At 37.3% G+C, this 25,136-nt stretch overlaps 1 protein-coding gene across 2 annotated transcripts in view; it reads right to left on the minus strand.

Annotated features, from left to right (window-relative positions):
• Positions 1-25,136, minus strand: part of SUFU (SUFU negative regulator of hedgehog signaling) — a 178,221-nt gene that overhangs the window by 150,902 nt on the left and 2,183 nt on the right. For both annotated transcript variants that reach the window (XM_001369211.4, XM_007479094.3), the window contains exon 2: positions 18,404-18,538. In XM_001369211.4, coding sequence (XP_001369248.1) covers positions 18,404-18,538 — 135 coding nt within the window. The remainder of the gene's footprint in view (positions 1-18,403; positions 18,539-25,136) is intronic.

Consider the following 25,136-nt stretch of genomic DNA (forward strand, 5'->3'; position numbering starts at 1 on the left):
GGGGAAATTTATATACTTGAGTTCATATATTAACAAATTAAGAAGGACAGAGGTCAATGAATTGGGCATGCAAATTAAAAAACTAGAAAGTGAACTAATTTAAAATGCTCAGATGAAGACTAAATTAGAGATCCTAAAACTCAAAGGAGAAATTAATAAAATTGAAAGTCAAAGAACTATTGATTTAATAAATAAGACTAGAAGCTGGTACTTTGAAAAAGCAAATAAAATAGACAAAGTACTAGTCAGTCTAATTAAAAAAAGTAAAGAAATAAACCAAATTGACAATATCCAAAATGAAAAAGGAGACCTCACCTCTAATGAAAAGGAAATTAAGGCAATCATTAAAAACGACTATGCCCAATTATATGGCAACAAATATGGCAATCTAGGTGATATGGATGAATACTTACAAAAATATAAATTGCCTAGACTAAAAGAAGAAGAAATAAATTACCTAAACAACCCCATATCAGAAAAAGAAATTGAACAAGCCATCAAAGAACTCCCTAAGAAAAAATCCCCATGTCCAGATGGATTCACAAATGAATTCTATAAAACATTCAAAGAACAACTAATCCCAATATCATACAATTGGAAAATGAGGGAATGCCCTTCAATTGGGGAATGGCTGAACGAATTGTAGTATATGTTGGTGATGGAATACCATTGTGCTCAAAGAAATAATAAAGTGGAGGAATTCCGTGGGGACTGGAACAACCTCCAGGAATTGATGCAGAGTGAGAAGATCAGAACCAGGAAAACATTGTACACAGAAACTGATACACTGTGGTAGAATCGAATGTAATAGACTTCTCCATTAGTGGCAATGCAGTGATCCTGAACAACCTGGAGGAACCTATGAGAAAGAACACTATCCACATTCAGAGGAAACACTGCAGGAGTAAAAACACCAAAGAACAACAACTGCTTGAATACATGGGTCGAAGGGATATGGTTGGGGATGTAGACTCTGAATGAACATCCTAATGTAAACAACAACATGGAAATAGGTTCTAATCAAGGACACAAGTAATACCCAATGAAATTGTGCATTGGCTGAGGGAAGAGTGGGTGGAGGGGAGGGAGGAAAATAATGTGATTATTGTAACCGAGGAATGATGTTCCAAATTGACTAAATAAACTTATTCAAATGAAAAAAACAAAACAAATCATTGAGGTACCACCTCATGCCTAGCAGATTGGCCAATATGACAGTAAAGGAAAATAATACATGTTGGGGGGGGTATGTGGCAAAATGAGATACTAATACATTGCTGGTGGAATTATGAATTAATCCAGCCATTCCGGAGGGCAATTTGGAATTATGCACAAAGGAATTTAAAAGAATGCATAGCCTTTGATCCAGCCATACCACTGCTGGGTTTGTACCCCAGAGATAAGGGAAAATGCTTGTACAAAAATATTCATAGCTGCATTCTGTGGTGGCAAAAAATTGGAAAATGAGGGTATGTCCCTTGATTGGGGAATGGATGAACAAATAGTGGTATATGATGGTGATGGAATACTATTGTGCTATAAGGATCGATGATCTGGAAGCTTTCCATATGAACTAGGAGAACCTCAATGAACTGATACAGAGTGAAATGAGCAGAACCAGAAGAATATTGTACACAGAAAGTAAAACATTGTGGAATAATCAATGTAACGGACTTTGCTAGTGGCAATACAACAAACCATGATACTCCTGAAGGACTAATGGGAAAAAATGCTATCCACATTGAAAGAACTATGGTAGTAGAAATGCAAAAGAAAACATGTGACACTACTTGTCACATGTATATATGGGTATGTGATCTGGGGTTTAGGGCTTAAAAAAATCACTTTATAGCAAAAATCAATAATATGGAAATTGGTATCAAGTGACAACATTCGAACAACTGTAAAAATGAAGACTTGAACCTGGGACTCCATTTCCCAGGAGTCCTTGCTAGCTCCCAGAATGCCCTCTAATCTCACTGCGATTTCCACCTGGGCGAGGTCAAAAATTTCTATTTACCCTGTCTGTAAAGGCTACTGGGCCTCTTTCCTACTTCCACTTCCGAGCAGACGTGTCTCTTTCATAATGTAGGTGAGGTTGTCTAGGCCTCTCTGGGCCTAGACATGTTCTTTCTTATTCTGTATTTTCTTTAATCCTTAACCTTTAATAAAAACTTTAAAAATATAATACTCCTTGCAGAGAGAAACTAATTTCTACCTGCCTCAGTTTCCCCAAATTTTCATCTTTATACAACCCAGTGGAAATGCTTGTCAGCTCTGGGAGTGGGGAAGGAAGAGGGGAGGGAAAGAAAATGAATCATGTAAACATGGGAAAATATCTTTAAATAAATAAACTTTTTTTTTAAGTTTAAAAAAAATACAAACTAGTCGTGAAGTGAAGTGAGTAGAACCAGGAGAATACATATACAGAAATATTGTATGATGGATCAACTGTGAAGAAGTAAACTATTATTAGCAGAAAAGTTTCCAAGGTAATCCCAAGGGACTCATGATAAAAAATACTATCCACAGTCAAAGAAGGAACTATTGGAATCTGCCTACAGAGCATATCAACTTTTTCACTTTATTTCCTTCATGAGTTTTTACTATATGTGTGATATGTCTTCTGTTGTGGCATAAAGAATATGGAAATATGAAAGCATTGGTATTACTTATATTGTTACTGTTCGCTACCTAAGGGAGGAGAAAGGAGAAATGGAGAAAATCCAAGTCACAAAATGTCAGAAAATAATTATCAAAAATAGTTTTTACATGTAATTGAAAAAAAATTTTAAGTTAAAAAAAAGAATGACTCAAGTACCTCTTTCTACACAAATATTCCTGATTCCCTCAATTGCTACCTCTCAAACTATCTTGTACTTAACTATCTTGTAATTATTTGCATTTATTCTCCTTATATTTATTCCACATGTAGCTTGTTTGTTTTTTAAATTCTGATCTTTGGTCTTTTGAACCCAGGACCACCTGGCCTTCTCTCTCTCTTCTGAACCACTTAGCCACCTCTCCATACATACTTTTATATGTACTTGCCTTGCCAAAAAATATAAAACTTCTTGCAAGTAGGGATTAAAATTTCACTGAATTTGTATCCCCAGGACATAGAACAGAGCCTAGGACAGAACTAATGCTTAATACTTGTTTACTGATTAATGTATCTGAAGATTCAAAAAAGCAATCTAATTGATTAAGTCCAAGTACTAAGAACAGTTCATGTGGTCTTCTCTTCATGACTCAAAAGGAAAGAAAACTACCTTTATCTAATTTAATCCAGGAGGAAGGATCAGAGCTAAACAGCAGAAACCAGAAATGAAATAAGGTTAAACACCTAAGAATCATCAGAAGGGAAAAAGAAGTCTTAAACATGGGGTCCAAAATCAGGAACCAGAATCAGGACAGTCACCATCAAGGGTGAATATTAGCAAATACAATCCCACAAGGTAGATGGGACAAGTAATATTTGAGGAGTTAACTGAACTAGACTCTGAATCCAAAGCTGTATACAAATGGAAAATTAAGTGGAAAAGAAAACTGTAGAGGCAAATTCTGGGACAAAGGCCTCAGCCTGATGATTCCATAAAGGGCCATGGTTTTTCTGTCTTTTTTAAATAGAGAGAGTATACAAATTGCCAGGCCCATGGATAAGGGCCAGTCTAAGAAGAAGGGCTCAAAAAGCAGGTGCCTCTGACCATATGTAGTTAAAGGACTTCCACATGCCAGAAAAGGCATCAGACTTTTACTGAAGGTATTGCAAGATTTTTTGAAGTGATTATAGGTGCTCCTTCTTATTAGAGCTAGCTAAAGAAGTATTGCCCAAGTTTTTTCATTGTCCCTACTCAAGGGAAGCTCTGGATTTATGGCACCTTTATCCATATAAGCCAAGGTATTACCAATGTCACAAACGAAATGTTTTCAAAAGGATTAAAGTAAGAACATAAAGTACTTGGGGAAGCACTCCCTTTTTGACAAATATTACTAAAAAAACCACAAAAACCCTAAATAACATAATATACAATGAGTTCAAAATGTTTATGGAACCTAAATATTAAAGAATACATTTTAAAAATTAGAAAAGAATAAGATCAGATAGTAGTGAATTCTTAACAAAGGACAAAGACAATCCCAGAGAAAACCAGTTATTTTGATTATATGAAATTGAAAAGGTTTTGCACAAACAAAATCAACCCAACTAGAAAAAGGAAAGGGTGGGGTGGGGTTTGCTCTTGATGGAGGAGGAGAAGATCTTTGCATTTGGTCTGATATCTAAGTTATATGAGAGAAATGACACAAATATATATGACCAAAATCTATTCTCCAAAGGATAAGAACAAACCATTTTCAAAAGAAGCTTGACAACCACATGAAAAAAAATCACTAATATGAAAATTACACATCAAAATTGTGAGGTTTTTACCTCACACCCAGAAAGTTTACAAAGACAACAAAAGACAGATAATAAATTCCAAAGAGAATAGGGAAAGAAGCACATTAATATGTATTTGCTGAAAAAAAAACTATTTTATAGAACTGAACAAATAACAAAATTCATCTAAAGGAACAAAAGGTCAAGAATATCAAGGGAACTAATGAAAAAAAAGTGAAGGATGGTGGCTTAGCAGTACCAGATCTTAAACTGTACTATAAAGCAGTAATCATCAAAACAATCTGGTACTGGCCAGGAAATAGAAGGATGGATCAGTGGAATAGATTAGAGGTAAATGACCTCAGCAATCTAGTGTTTGATAAACCCAAAGATCCCAGCTTTTGGGATAAGAACTCACTATTAGACAAAAACTGCTGGGAAAAATGGCAAAAATTAGGTTTAGATCAATATCTCACACCCTTGACCTTGACCTTGACCCTTGATAAGGTCAAAATGGGCAGATGTTTAAAGATAAAGAGTGATAACTAAATTAGGAGAATATAGAATAGTATACCCGTCAGGTCTATGGAGAAGGGAAGAATTGATGACCAAACAAGAGATAGAGACAATTACAAGATAAAAAATGAATAATTTTAATTATATTAAATTTAAAAGGTGTACAAACAAAACTAATGTGACCAATTTTAGAAGGGAAGCAACTAGGGAAAAAATTTTATGATGAATTTGTCTGATAAAGGTCTCATTTCTCAAATATATAAAGAACTAAATCAATTTTATAAAAATCCAAGTCATCTCCCAATTGATAAATGGTCAAAGGATATGAATAGGCAGTTTTCAGAAGAAAAAATGTTCCAAATCATTCTTGATTAGAAAAATGCAAATTAAAACAACTCTGAGGTACCACCTCACACCTATCAAACTGGCCAATATGAGAGTAAAGGAAAACGATAAATGTTGGAGGGAATATGGCAAAATTGGGACACTAATGCATTGCTGGTGAAGTTGTAAACTAATCTCACCATTCTGGAGGACAATTTGGAATTATGCTCAAAGAGCAATATAAGAATGTATACCTTTTCATCTAGTAATACAACTACTGGGTCAGTATCCCAAACAGATTTTTAAAAAGGGAGGGACACAATCTGTTTGTACAAAAATATGTATAGCTACTCTTTTTGTGGTAGCAAAAAATTGGAAACTATGGGGATGTCCCTCAATTGGGGAATGGCTGAACAAATTGTGGTATATAGTGGTGACAGAATACTATTGTGCTATAAGGAATAATGAACAGGATGATTTCAGAAAGAGCTGGAAAGACTTATGTGAACTGATACAGAGTGGAATAAGCAGAACCAGGAGAACATTATACACAGTAACTGCAATATTGTGGAATGATGAAATATGATAGACTTTGCTACTTACAGCAATACAAAGATCCAGAACAAATTCTGGAGGGCTTATGAAAAAGAATGCTATCCACCTCCAGAAAAAGAACTGTTGGAGTAGGAATGTAAATGAAAACATGTGATTTATCACTTGTTTATTTCAGTATACGATTTGGGGTTTTGGTTTTATAAGATTATTGACTTTGAAAGGGGAATATTTAGGTAAATGTGAAGGGCAGAGATAGGAGTGTACTGGATGCAGAAAATGGAATGCAAGATGAATGAATAATATGGAAATATGTTTTGCATGATAATACATGTATATAAGCCAGAAAAAAAATAAAAGTAAAATGTGTATTTGGTCAAGCTATGGTCCAAACTTTCTCAAAAGCACTATGGAATTATGCCAAGTGTCTAAAACATCAATATCCTTTGACCCAAAGATCCCACTGTCAGGCATATACCCAAAAGAGGTCAAAGATAGAAAGCCAAGTCTCCTACATACCAAAATATTTACAGAAGCACTTTTTGTGGTTGCAAAAAACTGCACAGAAAGTAGATACCCATCAGTTGAGGAAATGGCTAAACAAATTATGGTAAATGATAATAAAATACTACTGCATTGCAAAAAATTATAAAAGTGAAGAATTCAAAGAAGCATGAGAAGACATATTAACTGACAAAAAGTGAAATAAAGAGAACCAGGAAAACAACATAAATAATGACTACAACAGCACAACTGGAAAGAATCAAAAAACTGAAAATGAATGCTGGCTAATTATGATGTCCAAGCTAGGTTACAAAAAAGAAATATAATAATGTGTTTCCCTTCCTTTTTTGTAGAAGTGGGAGATTATGGACTTAGAACACTACATACAATGGTGAACTTGGCTAATGTGCCATTCATTTTGCTTAACTATTTTTTAATCTCTTTTTTCTTTGTTATAAGGGATAGCTCATACATAGAAATTTATTGGGAAGTAAGATGATATAAAAATATATTATTAACCACTTTTTAGAGGTAGGAACATAGGAAACACTCCCACTACGTCACCATTCGGCTAAGCATAAACTCATGGAAATGACATAGGTAGAAATACTCATTTAGCATATTCCAAAAGAGACACAAATAATGGGAATCCCCACTTCTTTACCTTGGTTTGAACAATGAACATTCTTCTCTGGATCACATACAGAAAGGGAATGTCCCTCCATATTTCCAAATGGGGTCTATAGTCTTTGCCTTCAGGAAAGAGTTCTGAAGGACAAATCTTCCCTGCCCTTCAAGTCAAAGGAAATCCTCTCTACCTACGTGGTCTAGATCTCTTGCATTTAGCAGGGGAGGTCTACTATTTCATACAAACTGCCCTAAAACTAAACACCCTCTGGAATAAAAAGCCCAGTGATCACGGCTTCAGGGAGGCCTACCTCCCCTCCCAACACAGCAGCAGAGAATTTCCTTTGCTGTATGAAACTCAAGGCAGACTCTTCTCATTGGCTCTAGAAGGAATTCTTCCCCTGTCAAAAGGGCAGAAACAGTGCTCCCTAGTTAAGCAAGAATTAAGTCCCCCAGCTAGGTGTGCCAAAGGAAAAGGAGTGTTGGGGAAATCCTCAGGGCATGTTAAGAAGTTGGAGCAAGACAAACTTTTAGGGAAAACATTCATTTCCCATCTTCAGGTAGTTAAGGCCACAATAAACACCAAACAAGAAAGAAAGTTAATCTATCCCCAGTGTTTAAATAAATCATCTACCTGGATCAGTCTCAGGTTAACCTGACAGCCCAAAACTGAAGGAGAAAGGAGACCTTTTCTTATTCCAATAAATAAGCTCTTTCCCAAATAAATCTAAAGTCAGTCTCTGGGCAGAAAGAGGAAGAGCTGGGTGAGATTTTCAACCACAAAAAGACTGCTGCCCTTTGTCCACATTATGCTCGAAATGAAAGCTGGTTTGCAGGACAGACCATCTCCCCTCTTCCTTAGTCAGAGAAAGAGAAGAGGGTGCACTAGGGAACCCTTAAGGGCCTAACTCCAACCTTTCAAGCAACAATCAGTCAACAAGTACCTCCTATGTCTCAGGCATTCCACAAACAACTAAGTAGAAACAAGATATATAGCAGATAAATTGACAATAATCAAAGCAGAGAATGCATTAGAGTTAAGATGGATCAGAAAATGGATGGATCACCTTCTTGGAGAAGGTGAGATTTCGGCTGGAGCATGAAGGAAGATGGTGAAGGTCAGAAGCAGAGATGAGGAGGAAAAGAATTAAAGATGTGGCTCACAGTCAGTGAAAAGTCCAGAGATGGAGCATCGTATTTGAGGAATGGCAAGACCAGTGAATTGGATGGCAGAGTATGATAGGGGATAAAGACTGGACAAGTAGAAAGGAATATGTTGTCAAGGGTTTTGACTGACAGAGAATCTTACATTTGGTCTTGGAGGTAATAGAGAGCTACTGAAGTTTAATGAATACATATTAGCGCAATCAATTAGAGAGCTACATGGAGGATAGATGGAGTGTGGAGAGACGAGGCAGGAACTAGAACACCATTGCAATAATCCAGATGTTAGGTGAAGAGGGCTTGAACCAGCATGGTAGTAGTGTCAGAGGAGAGAAGGGATTATATATGAAAGATTTTACAAAAGGTAGAAAGGACCAAGATTTGGCAATAGAATGAATATGAAGTGAGAGAGTGAAGAGTCAAGAATAACTTAATATAAGTGGAATCCTTTGCATTTTATTTTATGCATTTAAAAATAATACTTATGGGGCAGCTAGGTAGCACAATGGATGGAGTACCAGGTCTGAAGTCAGGAGAACCTGGGTTCAAATCTGATCTTTGACACTTCCTAGCTGTATAACCTTGGGCAAGTCACTTAACCTCCATTGCCTAGCCCTTATTGTTATTCTGACTTGGAATCAACACTTAGTATTGAAGGTAAGGGTTTAAAATATATGTTCCAAGAAGGGATCTCCACAGGATTCACCAGACTGCCAAAGAGGTCCATGATATAAAAATAGGCTAAAAACTCTTGTTCTAAAGTTGTGATGAACTAGGACCCCAGCAGCTTCTATGTAGGTCTCTAGTTCATCCTAAAGTTCTCAATGGATCTCCCTAACTCATCTATGCCTCTTGAGTCCACCAACCCAGTCACAGCTAATTCCATCATAGAGGGGAAGACCAGAATATTACAGGTCCTAGCAAGTGCTTAGCAGATTCCGCTCAGATGTCTTCCAAGCATGGCAGGTTCCCACATATCAACTCAAGAGGAAAGGTGGTTAATAATAACATTTCTCTTAGTTGAAGATAGCCTTAGGGTTCCTGGCAAATCATCAGTATCTCTCCATTGGTTTTTCCCAGCTGGAACCTGTTCCATCTACTCTATTTTAGAATTAGCCTCATAAAAACCATCTGATCAAACAAGTGTTCTCTTGTAGCATTTCCTCCAGTGAATAGGAGCTGCAAAATGACTGCTAGGACTATCTCAGAGAAGTTGCCTTTGGGAGTATATTGGGAAAATGGAGGAAAAACAAAGATCCTATATCCTCTGGGCTTCTACACAGCCATCTACATTTGGTATATAGTTAGAAGCAAGAAAACCTTCCTTGATTCTAAGTGGTAGAGTTCACTAATTGCTCCAGACACTAAGTAAGAGTTTTATAATGTTTTGCTAGTTGACATAAAAGGGAAACAAAAAGGGAAGTATAGTGTAAAAGGAAAAATATTGGGATAGGAGAGTTCAGACATCTGGATTCTAGTTAGTCCATCTCTCTAGGTTTCATTTCCCTCACTGTAAAATGAAGATTTCTCTGTACTAGATAATTTCTAAAATCCCTTCCTGCTCTAAAGTTCCATGACTCTAATGCCATGTCTCTACCAACCTGCTGACAAATTACAGACTTCACCAGAGAATATCTTTCTCCCCTTCTTTGTAAGATCTGGCTAGAACCAAAGAAGTCATTGTTCCTATTCTAAATCTCCTAAATTTTCAGGTCTAAAGCCAAAACATAGTATTCTCTGTGTCACAGCTTTGTGGGCAAAATTGTTTTGAATGGGAACTTTGTGGACAAAAAACATTTTGAATGGGAACTCATTTTAAAAGGGCTATCCTATATAAAAAGTTTGGAAAATCAAGGAAAAAAATGTTTCTTCTCTTAAGAAGCCCTCAGGACAAAGGGGAAGTCTTGTAAGATGTCACAAATATACCATTTATTTCTCCAATAAAGAGCTGTTTAGTTAATATCTGAGGACAGCCCTTACAGGTCCTATTAGCATCATGATATAATGCCTGAAAGCTGCAGGGCTTTGCAAGTCAAAGCACAGGCCCATATGGGGTCAGTCTTCTTTTGGTCATTCAAGGTTGCCTCTTCTAAAATGAGCTTGCTCTCTTTAACTAGGGACCTCTGGGACCTTACTGAGAATGTGATAGGCAAGCCAAAATGCCAGAAATTCTAAGTCACACAGGAAATGGTGTTCTTTTAACTGGAAATAAATCTGTCAGCAGGAAGACTCAAGGTTGGCTACACTGAATAACCTTTGCAGGATCTTATTAAAAAATATAAATTAAAGTCCAACATATTAATTTCATTTCCTACATCTGTTTGTTATTTTGACTCCATACCATAACATAGGGTCCCAATTCAGTGAAGATTAATTCTCATTCTGCTTACATCACAATGCAATAAGGGCTTACGGATGACATGGGATACCTAGTTAAGACTTTTGCTCTCCTACATATGGTCAATAAAATTATAAAGCCTCAACCTGAGAAGACATATGAGGATAAAGTTTGATTAAACATTCCAATTAGAAGTTCAGAACTGACTATAGAAGATACATACTAAATTGGAAGAACTATGGTGACACTTATGACTCCTAATTCATGCCTCTTGTCTCAAGTCTCTCCCCACTCCACATCATCCTTCACAAAGCAGCCAAAGGGATTTTCTCGAATCTCAAAGCACATCTGACAAAAGCACATTCTGGCTTGATAATCTCCATGAGCTTCCTACTGCCTTCAAGACAAAACATAAACTCCTCTAGTTTGGCTTTTAAAACCCTTCACAACTGATCCAAACTATTCTTTCTATATTTCCTGTGCTCTGTGACCCAGCCTGGACTTCTCTCTGTTCTCCTTTGGGCCTTTGTGCAGACCATCCATTATTCCTTGAATCTATTCCCTCTTCACTTAGGCCTCAAAAGAATCATTTTCTTCCTTTTAAAACCTATTTCAAATACTACCACCTACATAAATTTTTTCCCCAAAGCCACCAACTGCTAATACTTTCCCTCTCCAACAATCTTGTACCTATTTCATATTTATCCTGTTTATATTTTCTATATATACTAAGATCTACATCTATTTCTCTAGATCTATTTTTATATAAACACACACATAGAAATAGATGTATATGATGCCTCTCAATAAAATATAAGTCCGTTGAAAGCACTGTTTCATTTTTTGACCTTGTATTCTTTCTATAAAGTTTCAATTTCTCCTATCCCTGATACCTATCAACACATTCATATCTTCCTTCATCCTTAAAAAAAAATTCTCACTTGAGGCAGCTGTGTGGCTCTGTGAATTGTGAGCCAAGCCTAGAAACAGGAGGTCCTAGGTTCAAATCTGGCCTCAGACACTTCTCAGCTGTGTGACCCTGGGCAAGTCACTTAACTACTCTTCTGCCTTGGAACCAATACACAATATTGACTCTAAAATGGAAGGTAAGGATTAAAAAAAAAAATTCTCACTTGATCCAATTTATCTACACTTAATTCTATCCCATATTTCTATTCTCAGCCATTTCCTTCAGATGCTTCTGTCTCCTTTCTTCTCACTCTCTTTTCTAATCACCCTGCAGCCTGGCTACTGATTTTATTATTAAACCAAAACTGCTCTTTTTTCCAGAGTTATCAATGTTCTCTTAATTGCCAAGTTTAATAGCCTAATTTATTCAATCTTCATTCTTCTTGACCTTGCTATAGTTTTTAGTTTCTTTTCCTGAATATTCCTCTCTAGGTTTTCATAACACTGCTCTCTCTCAGTTCTGCACAAGCTGCACAAAAAGAACTTTGGGTGTAGTTGATTGAACATTTATTTGTATGTATACTTTCATGCCAAAGGGGACTGCCCCCTAATTGGCTTTTTGTCAATGTGTCCAGCAATTATTGGTTTTGTTTTGTTTTTTCTCACTTATCCTCAAATTATTGTAATCTTTAAATTGATTATGTTTTTATGATCCTTTAGGGAAGTCCTTCTTCCCAGAGGATCAAACGGAGGTTGTAAAAATGGAGACTTGAATCCAGGACTTCAATCCCCAGAAGTCCTTGCTCCACTTCCCCAGAATGCTTTGTAATATCACTGAATTCTCACCTGGTCCGAGATCGAGATGGGGTATTTAACCTGATTGGAAAGGCTTCTGGGGCTTTCTTTTTTTCTTTCCTGTTTCCGCTTGCAAGCAGACGCAGCTCTTTTCATAATGTAGGTGAGGTTATCTAGGCCAGAGGCCTAGACACATGTTTTCTTATTCTGTATTTTCTTTAATCCTTAACCTTTAATAAACCTCATAAAAATAATACTCCTTGCAGAGAGAAACTAATTTCTACCTGCTTCAGTTTCCCTAAATTTTAACTCTTACACTTCTCGGTCTCTTTTCCTGGATCTTCTTCCAAGTCATGCCTACTTGTGGGTATCCCCCAAGGCTCTATCCTGGGCCCTCTTCTCTTCTCCCTTTTTACTCCCTCTATGTAGATTCAAGATTTCACTTAGTAATCTTATCAGCCCCAATGGATTCAATTATTATCTCTATGCAGATGATTTTCAGATCTATTTATCTATCCCTAACCTCCAGGCTCAAATCATCAATTTTTTTTGAACATCTAGAACAGGATTTTCCAAGACATCTCAAATCAGCATGTTCAAAATAGAACTTATCTTTCCCCAAAAAAACCCTCTCCCTTCTTCTGAATTTTCTCTATTAGTATTATGGGTATCACCACCCTAACAATATTACTATCCTCAATTCCCCTCTCCATACATCCAATTTGTTTTCAAACCTTGCCATTTCTGCCTTTCATTCAATAAATCCTTTCCTCTATTCACATAACCATCAACTTGGTGCAGGTCATTGTCACCTCATGCCTGAATTAGTTATTACAGTAATACTGACAGCCTTCTGGTTATCCCCTTTCTTAAGTCTATCTCCTCTCAAATCCATCCTATACTCAGCTACCAAAGTGATTTTACTAAATGGCAAATCTGATCATATCGCCGCCCTCTATCAATAAACTCAATTACCTAATACTAAATCAAATAGAAAATACTCTTTTTGAAATTTAAAGTCCTTCATAATCTGACTCCTTTCTACCTTACCAGTCTTCTGGACACTTTACCTACCCCTTCTTTCATTTACTCTATGATCTAGTGACACTGGCCTCCTACAAATTTCATGCACACAACATTCCATCTCTAGACTCGTGATTCTCAATCATATCTGGTATGTTTCCCCTCTTTATTCCCCTTCCTATGTTCCTCAACTTCCTTCAAGACTCAGCTCAAAATCTATCTTCTACAAAAGGTCTTTCCATACTGTGTCCTCTGATCCCACCATCTTTCTCCTCCCCACTGTTAGAACCTTTCCTCTGAGATTACCTTCCATTTATACTGCATATAGCTTGTCCATACAATTTTGTTTATAAAATCTCCATTACAATATGAGTTTCTTTGGGGAAAGGACCATGTGGCAGCCTCTTAGTATCTTCAGAGCTTAGCACAACACAGAACCTGTAACATAGTAAGCATTTAATAAATGCTTATTGACTGACTTGCTGGTTGATTGACTTCCACTAACAAATTTCTCAAAGCAGCAGCAAGGTTGGAGCCAAGATGGTGGAGTAAAGGAAGCATTGTAGCCACACTTTCCCAACATTTCCCTCTAAACAACTTTAAAATGATGTAATTTAAAATTAAATTTTAAAACAATATATTAACAAAAAGTAGATGGGCAATACATTTTTCTTTTCAGGACAACTTATAAGATCAGAAGGACAGATCTATAGCACTGGGGTGGAGACTGACTGGAAACTCAGCAACACCAGCCATGAAGGCAGCTGAGGAGACAGCAGCAGCAGCAGAAAGAGATTACAGGGCTATGCCCAAAGGGCGACAAAAGAATATCTACCCTTTGACCCAGCCATAGCACTGCTGGGTCTGTACCCCAAAGAGATAATGGACACAAAGACTTGTACAAAAATATTCATAGCTGCGCTCTTTGTGGTGGCCCAAAACTGGAAAACGAGGGGATGCCCATCAATTGGGGAATGGCTGAACAAACTGTGGTATATGTTGGTGATGGAATACTATTGTGCTCAAAGGAATAATAAAGTGGAGAAGTTCCATGGAGACTGGAACAACCTCCAGGAAGTGATGCAGAGCGAGAGGAGCAGAACCAGGAGAACATTGTACACAGAGACTAATACACTGTGGTATAATCGAACGTAATGGACTTCTCTGTTAGTGGCGGTGTAATGTCCCTGAACAACTTGCAGGGATCCAGGAGAAAAAAACACCATTCATAAGCAAAGGATAAACTATGGGAGTGGAAACACCGAGAAAAAGCAACTGCCTGAATACAGAGGTTGAGGGGACATGACAGAGGATAGACTTTAAATGAACACTCTAATGCAAATACTATCAACAAAGCAATGGGTTCAAATCAAGAAAACATCTAATGCCCAGTGGACTTACGCGTCGGCTATGGGGGGTGGGGGGGAGGAAAAGAAAATGATCTATGTCTTTAACGAATAATGCTTGGAAATGATCAAATAAAATATATATATTAAAAAAAAAAAGAGAGATTACAGGGGACCCCAGGATTGGAAATGATATAGCTCTGGGTCAAAATTTCAGGGAGAAAAGGAGTTGTGGTCAAGAGATAGCAGGTGACCTACCTGGGGTAAGGACCAGAGAGCAGTGATCACATCTCTCTCTGAATCCCATCACCTTGGAAGCAACAAAAACTTACAGACCTTCAGAACTAGCTGTGAAAATAGTACTAAGAAAAAGTCAGAAACTTAGAACAATGACTCCTATTTCCTCCCTCAAACCCAGAGTGAGCAGAGCTCAACTCTTAATATAAAGTTCAAAGTCAAAAACTAGGTTGGGGAAATGAACAAATAACAACAAAATTAATCTTACCATAAAAATCCACTATTAACTGATAAGCTCAAGACACAAACTTATGAAAACATCTTCAAGCAAAGCCTCAAAGAAAAAATGTAAATTGGAAATAAGCCCAACAAAAATTTCTAGAAGAGCTGAAGAAAAAAAAATTTTTAAAGACCAAAAAATAATTTTTTAAATCAAGTAAGAATAGTAAAAAAGGAAAAATTGGGAAAGAAATGAGAGCAATACCAGAAAATTATGAAAAGAGAATTAACAGTTTGGCAAAAGAGGAACCAAAAAATACTAAAAAAAGTAACTCTAAAAAATCAGAATTGGCCAAACGGTAAAAGAGGTACAAAACTTCATTAAAAAAATAAATTCTTAAAAATGAGACTTGGTCAGGTAGAAGTTAAAGGCCTCATGGGAGATCAAGGAACAATAAAATAAAGTCAAAAGAAGAAAAAAAAAGAAGAAAATGTGAGATATCATCAGAAAAACAAGTGACCTAAAGAATGAATCAAAAGTTAATGTAAGAATTATTGGGCTGGGAGGCAGTTGGGTGGCTCAGTGGATTAAGAGCCAGGCCTAGAGACAGGAGGTCCTAGGTTCAAATCTGACCTCAAGCACTTCCGAGCTGTGTGACCCTGGGCAAGTCACTTAACCCCATTGCCTAGCCCTTACCACTCTTCTGCCTTGGAGCCAATACACAGTATTAACTCCAAGATGGAAGGTAAGGGTTTTAAAAAAAGAAAAAAAAAATTATTGGGCTGTCTAAAGGCCATGATCAAGATAAAAAAAAAAGTGGAGGGGGGAGCCAATATCCTATTTCAAGAAATTATAAAGGAAACTGCCCAAATATTTTAGAACCAGACAAAACAGAAATTGAAATAATCTACTGATCACCTCCTGAAAGATATCAAAATGAAAAATCCCAGGAATATTATACCCAAATTCCAGAACTCCTAAGCCAAAGAGAAAGTCCTGCAAAAAAGCCAGAAAGAAACAATTCAAATACTGTGAAGCCTCAGTCAGGATCACACAAGACTTAGCACCTTACCCCTATAGAGGAGCAGAGGACTTAGAATATAATATGCAGGAAAGCAAAGGAACTAGAGTGGTAACCTAGAAAAATTTAACAAGCAAAACTGAGTATATAATCCTACAGGGGGAAAAAATGGATATTTAATGAAATAGAAGACTTCCAAGTATTCCTGAAGAAAAAGATCAAAGCAATGGCAACTAAAAGGATAAGACTAGATCTATCATTTCAACTTTTTTCTTTCACATTACCATTATGCAGTAGAGGCTGGAATGAAGACTAAGGTCTAATAATAATAGCTAACACATATATCATTTTAAAGTTTTTAAAGTTATATATATAATTTAATTTGCTCCTCACAACAATCCTGGAAGATAGATGCTATTATCATCCCTCTTCTATAGATAAATACATTGAGACAGGGAATTAAGTGACTTATCCAGCATCATATAGCTATTTAAGTGTCAGAAGATGGATTCAAATTTAGCACTCTATGCACCTAGCTGTATTCTCACACTCTCTCATACTGACAACTCTTCTACCTAATCCCTGTTCCACTAGCATCCCAAACTCAAAATATCCAAAACAAAATTCACTATCTTCCTTCCTAAATCCTCCTCCAAACTTTCCTATTTCCAATGAGCACATTTCTATCAGTGTAAAGGGAATCCCTTCTTCCCAGGGTCATGAAGCCAGCCCACTACAGACACAGAACTGGGGGTTATAGATCTGGGTCAGAGAGACTTTGATTGGCCCCTGAGATGTGCTAGACCAGCACATAGGAAATGGAAGTGATGTGGAGAGTGAGAACTACAAAAATGAGACTGTAGAGGAGGCTGGGCCTTTTCTCTGGAGATTTTTGGCTGGGAGCTTGTCTATGATTCAGTGTTGGTGGCTGGAGTGGAAGATACTATTATGGGCTGGCAAGATAGGGTGGCAGGCTAAGAAATACTTTTTCTATTTCCTTCCTTCCTTATTTCTTTTTTATATATTAAAATTAAATTGTTAAAAGTTACTATCATTCTCATGACTTAAGATTATTTTTTTTTAATAAACGGAGACCACATTTAGAATATTACATTTGGCATAATATTAATTTTTTGATATTACACTATCCTTCCAGTCACCCAAGTTTGAAATCTTGGATTCAGCTTTGACTTTTTCCTCTCCACAAGTATCAGAGACTACCATGTGAGCCCAGGAAAATGAAGCGCCCATCAGAAATCCTCAGGACCCTCTCCCTCAACCATCCTAATCCTGTCTGAGTGCACCTGGAGACTATACATTAGGCTCTGACACTAGAACCATCCTTCTCCTAATGGCCCCAACTTTGATCCCTGAATATCCAGATCCCACCAAGAACTTCCCAACAATCCAACCTAAAGTCCTTAGGTTTGGCCATTTGTGCCATCTAATGCACCACAAAGTGCATTCCTAGCATACTAGGCCCTCCCACCTATTCTGAAGCTGAACTTTACTCTATGTGGTGTCTCTTTAAATTGGAATGTGAACTTTATGAGTATAGAGGTTGTCTTGATTTTCTGTTTGTATTCCCAGAGCTTAGCAGAGGGCTGAGAACATTATAAGAGCTTACCAAATGCTTTTCCATTCCATTCCTAGATCCCACATTCTCAATTCCCATATCTAGTCCATTGTAAAATCTTACTGATTTCACTCCCACAACATATTTCTCATTGCTTCCCATTACAGTTTATAACTCTTAACTCATCTGAAGGTTTCTATTGTATTGCTCATCATCACCCTTCTGTTCTTTTCATTTCCCATCTGGTTGTACCCCTTGGACTTCTTCTTCATGCTCTGAGGAGCCTCATCATCTAGAAGATAATATCAGTCCTGATACACTTCATTAGTACCCTTGACTCCTGAGGCCCCTTTACTTCTCCATCATGTCCATTTCCTCTTCTTCCCCTCCCTTGTGCTACAAGTACCTGTGGATGATTTCCTTTTCTTTCCAGTTTCTTGTTGTGTATTGTCTTCTCCCATTAGACTGTAAGCTCCTTGTGGGCAGAGACTATCTTTTTTGTATTTGTATCCCTCAACACTTAACATAGTGCCTAAGAATAAAGTATAAACATATACTGAGTGATGACAAGCAAATAAGTAAATACTTCTAAAGCATGATCTTAGCAGAGAATTTTCTTTCTGCGGGCATCTAGCACATAGCATCCACTCAAAAACTCACGAGATCCCTGGCACCAGAGCACAGACACAGAGGGTCCACAAAGAAAATTCTTGTGGTCCAACTTCATGTCATTTTAATAAAGCTTCACAGGTGCTAACTCTATAAGACAATGTCAGTGTGACTTCAGACAAGTTGAACCTCGGAAAACAGGACACAAGTTTAAGCCAAAGGCTAAGAAAGAAGTTAATGGGTAGGCGGGCACATACTCACTCATGGACTCTGTTGTCACCATATAAATCGCTCAGTCCAAAGCTAACGTAGTGCCAGTGTTCAGGAACATTCGCACCTGGACTTCCCAAGTTCCTGTACATGCTCACATAGTCCAAGGGATCTGGTCCACCCAACCTACAAGATACAGAGAGGAGAAAAGTCAATGAAAACTGAATAACTAAACAAAGCAAGGGTTTTGACATACTTTGCAGCCCCCCCCAAAAAAAGAGAGAGAGATTTCTCATCAAACCCCAACCTTCTCTTCATCTATCTCCTTTCCTCTTCCAAACAGAGAGCTCTTCCTAAATAGAGCAGGAGGAAGACACATAACTAAACCAATAGGATTTACTACAAATTTCTGTTATTTGACCTCAACTAGTCCCTCACTGAAGTAAGACAATTCTTTTACTCCTCTCTAATTAACAATTCTACTCATCACAACTGCTATTCCAAACTTTCTTTTCTCTTCTCTAATCTCCCAGACCAACTCCTTCCTCCACCCTATCAGATAATGACTTCACCTCACACTTTATTTAGAAAATTGAGGCTATGTGAAGTCCTCTCTGGGCAGCTATATGGTGAAGTAGATAGAGTGCTGGCCTTGGAGTCCAGAAGACTCCAGACTCATCTTCATGAGTTCAAATCTGGCTTCAGATACTAGCTGGGTGACCCTGAGCAAGTCACTTAACTCTGCCTCAATTTCTCCATCTGTAAAATGAGCTGGAAAGGAAATGGAAAACCACTCCAGTATCTTTGCCAAGAAAACCACAAATGGTGTCACAGAAGGAGCTAACAAAGGAATGCAAAACTACTGAATAATTGAGGCCCCTCTTATCACTTTATCTTATCTCACAACTTCTAGATATCATCCCCTATTAAGTCCTCCTTTACTACAGGCTCTGATGAAGAGATGGCACTTCTCTTCATCAAGGCCAATGTCTTTTCATGTTCCTTTGATTTCATCCTTTCTCCAGAAGTCTGCTTCTACTACCATTCCCTCTTTCTCTCTAATCTGCTAATTCTATCTTGAATTCCTTCCCTGATGCTTACAAACACTACTGGTCTCTCTCTCCCATTCTTAAAAAGATATCAAGATAGGGCAGCTACCTAGCAGCTAGCTAACTAGTGGCTCAGTGGATAGAAAGCCAGGCCTAGAGACAAGAAGTCTTGGGTTCAAATGTGACCTCAGACACTTCCCAGCTGTGTAACTCAGAGTCAAGTTACTTAACCCCAATTGCCTAACCCTTACTGCTCGTTTGCCTTGGAACTGATACTTAGTATCAATTCTAAAACAGAAAGTAAGCATTAATGTGAACTGGAACAACCTCCAGGAATTGATGCAGAGTGAAAGGAGCAGAACCAGGAGAACATTATACACAGAGACTGATGCACTGTGGTACAATAGAATGTAATGGACTTCTCCATTACTGGCAATGTAGTGATCCTGAACAACCCAGAGGGATATATGAGAAAGAGCAGTATCCACATTCAGAGGAAGAACTGTGGGATTAGAAACACAGAAGAAAAACATATGATCCATCACGTAGAGATGGTTAGGGTTTTGGTGTTAAAAGATCACTCTACTATGAACAATGATACATGTATAACCCAATGTAACTGCTTGTTGGCTCTGGGAGCGGGGAGGAAAGGCTAGGGGCAGAGGAGATCATGAATCATGTGACCATTGAAAAATATTCTAAATTTAAAAAATTAAATTAAAGACTTAGCTCAAGAACAACTTTCTACAAGACAACATACAAGTCTCCATAGTTGCTACTGCCTCTTCCACCAAGATTCACTTGTTTCTACTTGGTATATGCATTAAAAAAAAAAATCCTTGCCTTCTGTCTTAGAATCAATACTATGTATTAGTTCTAATGCAGAAGAGTTTAGTAAGGGCTAGACAATTGGGGTTAAGTAAACTGCCCAGGGTCATACAGCTAGGCAGTGTCTAAAGTCAAATTTGAATCCAGGACCTCCCTTTAGACCTGGCTTTCTGTCCACTGAACCACCTAGCTGCCCCTACTTGGTATACATTTTATTGATAGCTAGGTAAGTGCACATTGCCACCCCTCCCCCATTAGAATATAATGTCCTTGAGAATAGGAACTGTTTTTGCTTTTATTTTTATATTCATTAACACCTAGCAACTTGCCCTCACTTAATAATACTTATTGATTAAATGACTGATATCACTTTCACCCTTCTGACAATGAGATCCATAATGAACAGAGTGACTATCTTAATCCCTAACTACCAAAATCTTTCTGCTGCTGGCAGGGCCCCTTTTAGAAATACAACTATCTGTTCAGTTGTATGCTTAGCTTCCTGATGTCTCAAATTACAGATAACAAGCAATACTAGTATAAATTACCTATTTTTCATTATGCCTATAAACAAGGCAAGAAGCTTCAATGCAATGCACGCATCTTTTGGATGGAATTCAATAAATCATTACTGAAAGGCTAACAGGAACTCTGGGAGGCCATATTCCAAACCCTCTTTTTGTTCCTGGGCTAAGGGTCTGAACTACACTCTCTCCTCTTCAGGAGGGTAATTCCTGAAAGACCATATTGTGCCCTATGTTAATTATGCTTTATTCTAAACAAGCTGAAAGCCTGCAGTCTGCACAGACACCAGCCTGCACCCTACAGACCAAAGCTGGTCTTTTATCATTGCAAGGGACAAAAGCCAAACTTGAGATAACTCAACTATGCACACAAAACTACAGCAAAGGCCATGCTGGGCTCAAACATGGCAAGTGCCTGCAGCTGGAAGATACTGTCCACGTGACTGCCTGCTCAAAGGTAGAATTGGAACATTAAATGAATTTAGGCCTCAGAGGAGCCCATTAAATTCACTACATAATTCCCACAGTCTTGTGCACAGAGAAAAGCATTTATCCAAGAACCACAGTCATCATCTCACTCTAAGGATTTAATTCAATCAGGGACTTTTAGACAGTAATTAGTGCTTTACAAAATCATTGGACTTTTCTTTAGCATCTGTGGGGAAATGTGTCATTTTGACAAGCACAAACTTAAATGAAACTACATTTTAAAGTCAACATTTAGTTCCCATATTTTTTTTTACTTGTCCTTCCTTAAGCATGTGATATCAGTGCAATGTATATATTGAAGAAAAGATCATCTCGTTTTAAAAATTTTCTTCATAAAAAATATATATTGCAAATGATCAGAATAGACCTAGTAGTGGAAAGCCATTTAAAACCAGTTGATTGGGCATTAGGGATATACTCCCTAAGAGTATATCATACAGACCTGGCCCAAACTTTTACTTCTAAGCTAGGAACATGTAAGGAAAGTTTTGTGGCATACAACAAGTCTGATACAAACAGCTTCTATCCTCATTGGGATGGACAGGAAAATAGGAAAAAAAGCAGCAAACTTCCATTTCTACCTTACTTTTGTGATTTATTTCATAAATCCCAAAACCAATGGGATTAAGAAAAAATAGGAATAGAACACTTGGAAACTTCCCTTCTCCCAAGGTCAAGAAAGAAGCAATAATAACTGATATTTATACATCACTTTAAAATTAGGTAAGTATATATATACACACCTCATTTATGGGACAACTAGGTAGCACAGATGATAATAGTACCAGGCCTGGAGTCAAAAGGATCTGGGTTCAAATGTGACCTCAGATACTTCCTAACTGTGTGATTGTAAGCAAATCATTTAACCCCCATTGCCTAGCCCTTGCCCCTCTTGTCTCAGAACTGATGCTAAGACAAAATGTAAGGAAAACAACAATAATAACAAAAAAAACCTTCATTTTATCCTCACAACAACCCTCTTTTGGTAGGTGCAAAAACAAACAAAAACAAAAAAAAACTAACCCTGCTATATTGGACTCTTTCAACCTACTCCAGCTTCCAGCTGTGAATTAATTGCCAAACCTGAAGTCTCATCAGTCTTTATTCCTCCAGTTCTCAGCAGCTCAATTGCTTCTCTAATCCTATTGTCCTCACACTTCATAAAAGATCTCAAGAGGTGCCATGCCAAAGGGAAAAGACTGAAGTTTTCCTTAAAATTCAAACTACACTGAATGACCAAAAGTCAAACCAAAGCTAACCATCGCCCCAAGCATGGTATGTTCTATTCTGCTATTCAGAGTCCTGATTGGAAGCAGATGAGCATGTGGAGTATAATATTTTGCACTAAAGATGTTATCCAAGGATCCAAAGGATCTCCCATGTTTGCTGTGGACGAGGGAACTTGAAACACTCAACTGCACATTGAAAGTCAGTTGCCAGGCATTAAGTTGGTCCCAGGATTCTAATACTCAGACTGCTGTTGGGGATTTGTGTTTCACTACTTTCTCTGCTCACCAGACATCCTGGCCTTCAGCCAGGGAAATCACCAGCAGGCATTTCCAGCACAAGGGCCACTCATATACTGTGGAGAAAGTAATCAGAGGGCTATGCCACAACTAAACACAGCCTGAATCACATGAGAACTTGTAAGTCAATTACACAGTAAAATAATAGCTGAAATGGAATCCCAATTCCAGGGTCTGTGAGTTGCTAGCAGGATCTCATTTAAAAGAAAAAAGCGCCTTAAAGTTCTAAAGACAATCTTTCACTGGTCCTTTTTATGCATTTACAGAGCAGTTCTATATCTCAAAGTACTATATAACTGTTTTCTTAGTCACTATATTTCAGCCTCTCCCTGAAGAAAGTCCTAACAATCCAATCCAATATAACTTATTAAGTTTAGGCCCTGGAGAACAAAGATAAAAATTTCTGTCCTCCAGGAACTTATACACTACTGGGAGGAATATGATATATAAACAGATAAATAAATACATGAGATAATCTGAGGACAAAGAATTCTAAGAACTATGGATAATCAGAAAAGTTTTCCAAAGAAGATGGCACATGAGCTGAGTCTTAAAGGAAATGAATTCTAGGTATACAAAATAGACACTTGCTATTGGTGACAAGAAAGTACAAGAGTCTGAGGAATGACAATTGGGTTAGTTTAGTAGGAATGTAGAATACATGAATGGGAATATGAAATAAGCCTGAAAAGATTGCCTAGAACCAGATTTTAAATGCCAAACTGAGGAGTTTATTTTACCCTAGAGACAACAGGAAACCATTGAAGTTTCTTGAGAATGTAAGTGACATAGTTAGGTATGTGCTTTAGGAAAAATATTGTGGCAGACATGTAGAAAATGGATTGGAAACAGGAAAAAACTAGAAGCTAGGAAATCCAATTAGGAAGCTGTTGTAATAGCCAAGTTCAAGGTGATAAGGGCCTAAACTATGGTGGCCATTTGAGTGAAAATAAAAGGACAGATGTGAGAAATCCTATAGAGGCAAATTCAAAAATCTTGGTAGTTAATTAGACATAAAGGTGAAGAAGATGATTGTGATGCTGAGGTTTTGAAACAGAGTGACACAAAAGGGTGGGAGTGCCCTCAGAGAAGATAATGGCAATGCAAAGGTGGAAAACTGTGCAAGGTTCAAGAATGAGTCTCACTTAATCTCAAAACTGAGTAAAGTGTTTTCTACAAAGTTTGTAAACAATCCCAATTCCAAGTACATATATGCTTGTTGAAGTAAAAAGGCAATAGTCTCAAAACTTCTTCCAATCCTTTACATGGGCTAAAATATTTGCCTTTACTTATGAATCAACCCAGTCTTCTTCCTCCTGTAACACTGTCCTACTCAGAAATCTCACTGAATAAAGTTCTAAAGTATTAAGTTTCATGTTTCCCATGAAGCACCACTTCAATCAAGTCAATTACAACATGCATTAATATACAAAAACATAATTTAAAGAACTGGAAATTGTGAGGATATCCATCAACTGGAAAATGGCTGAACATGTTATAGGATATGATTGTGATGGAATACTACTGTGCTGTAAGAAATTATGAGCAAGTTAATTTTTAAAAAAACCCTAGGTGAAATTACAAAAGAGTAAAACAAGCAGAATCAAGAGAATATTATATACAGCAATAGAACTAATGTTTGAAGGACATCTTTTTGAAGTCACCTCCAGAGAAAGAACTGATTAATAGAAACTTGAAAGATATAGTTTATACACACATTTTTTTTTTTGTCAAGAGATGTCTTCTCTGGTTCCAGGAAGCCAGAATAAAGAGAAAATGTGTTCCAAGCATGAGAAAACAGCCAGTGAGAGTGCCCAGTGTCAGAAGACGAAGTGTCTTGTTTAAGGGATTAACTTCAAAAGGGTCCTTAAAGGGAGTAAGGCATATTTGGCATCAGATAACATGGGTTAAAATCTTGCACATCATTTCCTAGCTGAGTGATCTTAGGCAAAACATTTAACTTCTCTCACCTTCTATTTGTTCAATAAATGTAAAATGGGGATCATAATATTTGTCCTAATTTCTCTCACAAGGTTGTTGCAAAGTAAATATAAACCAGAAATAGTTACAGAAATATAAATTATTGTTAATATTATTCAAAAATAATTTTTTTCTTTGAGTAAAAGAAAACTTTTAAACCCTAAAAAGATGAGAATAGCAGAAGATATAGGAATAATTTCTCAGGGTTCTTTCTCTTGGACCCTGTATATATAGTACAGTACTCAGTGCCCCCAACAAACAGGGGAAGAAAACTTCATTTTCCCAAAAGAATAAGTGGCCAGGTCTCATTATCTATTGCCTAGTCAACTGTCCAGACCACCTATTCCAATATGAAGATCCACTAGCCACAAATCCTTACAGTGGCACT

This window comes from Monodelphis domestica, chromosome 1, assembly GCF_027887165.1.
Source record: "Monodelphis domestica isolate mMonDom1 chromosome 1, mMonDom1.pri, whole genome shotgun sequence".
Classification (NCBI taxonomy): domain Eukaryota; kingdom Metazoa; phylum Chordata; class Mammalia; order Didelphimorphia; family Didelphidae; genus Monodelphis; species Monodelphis domestica.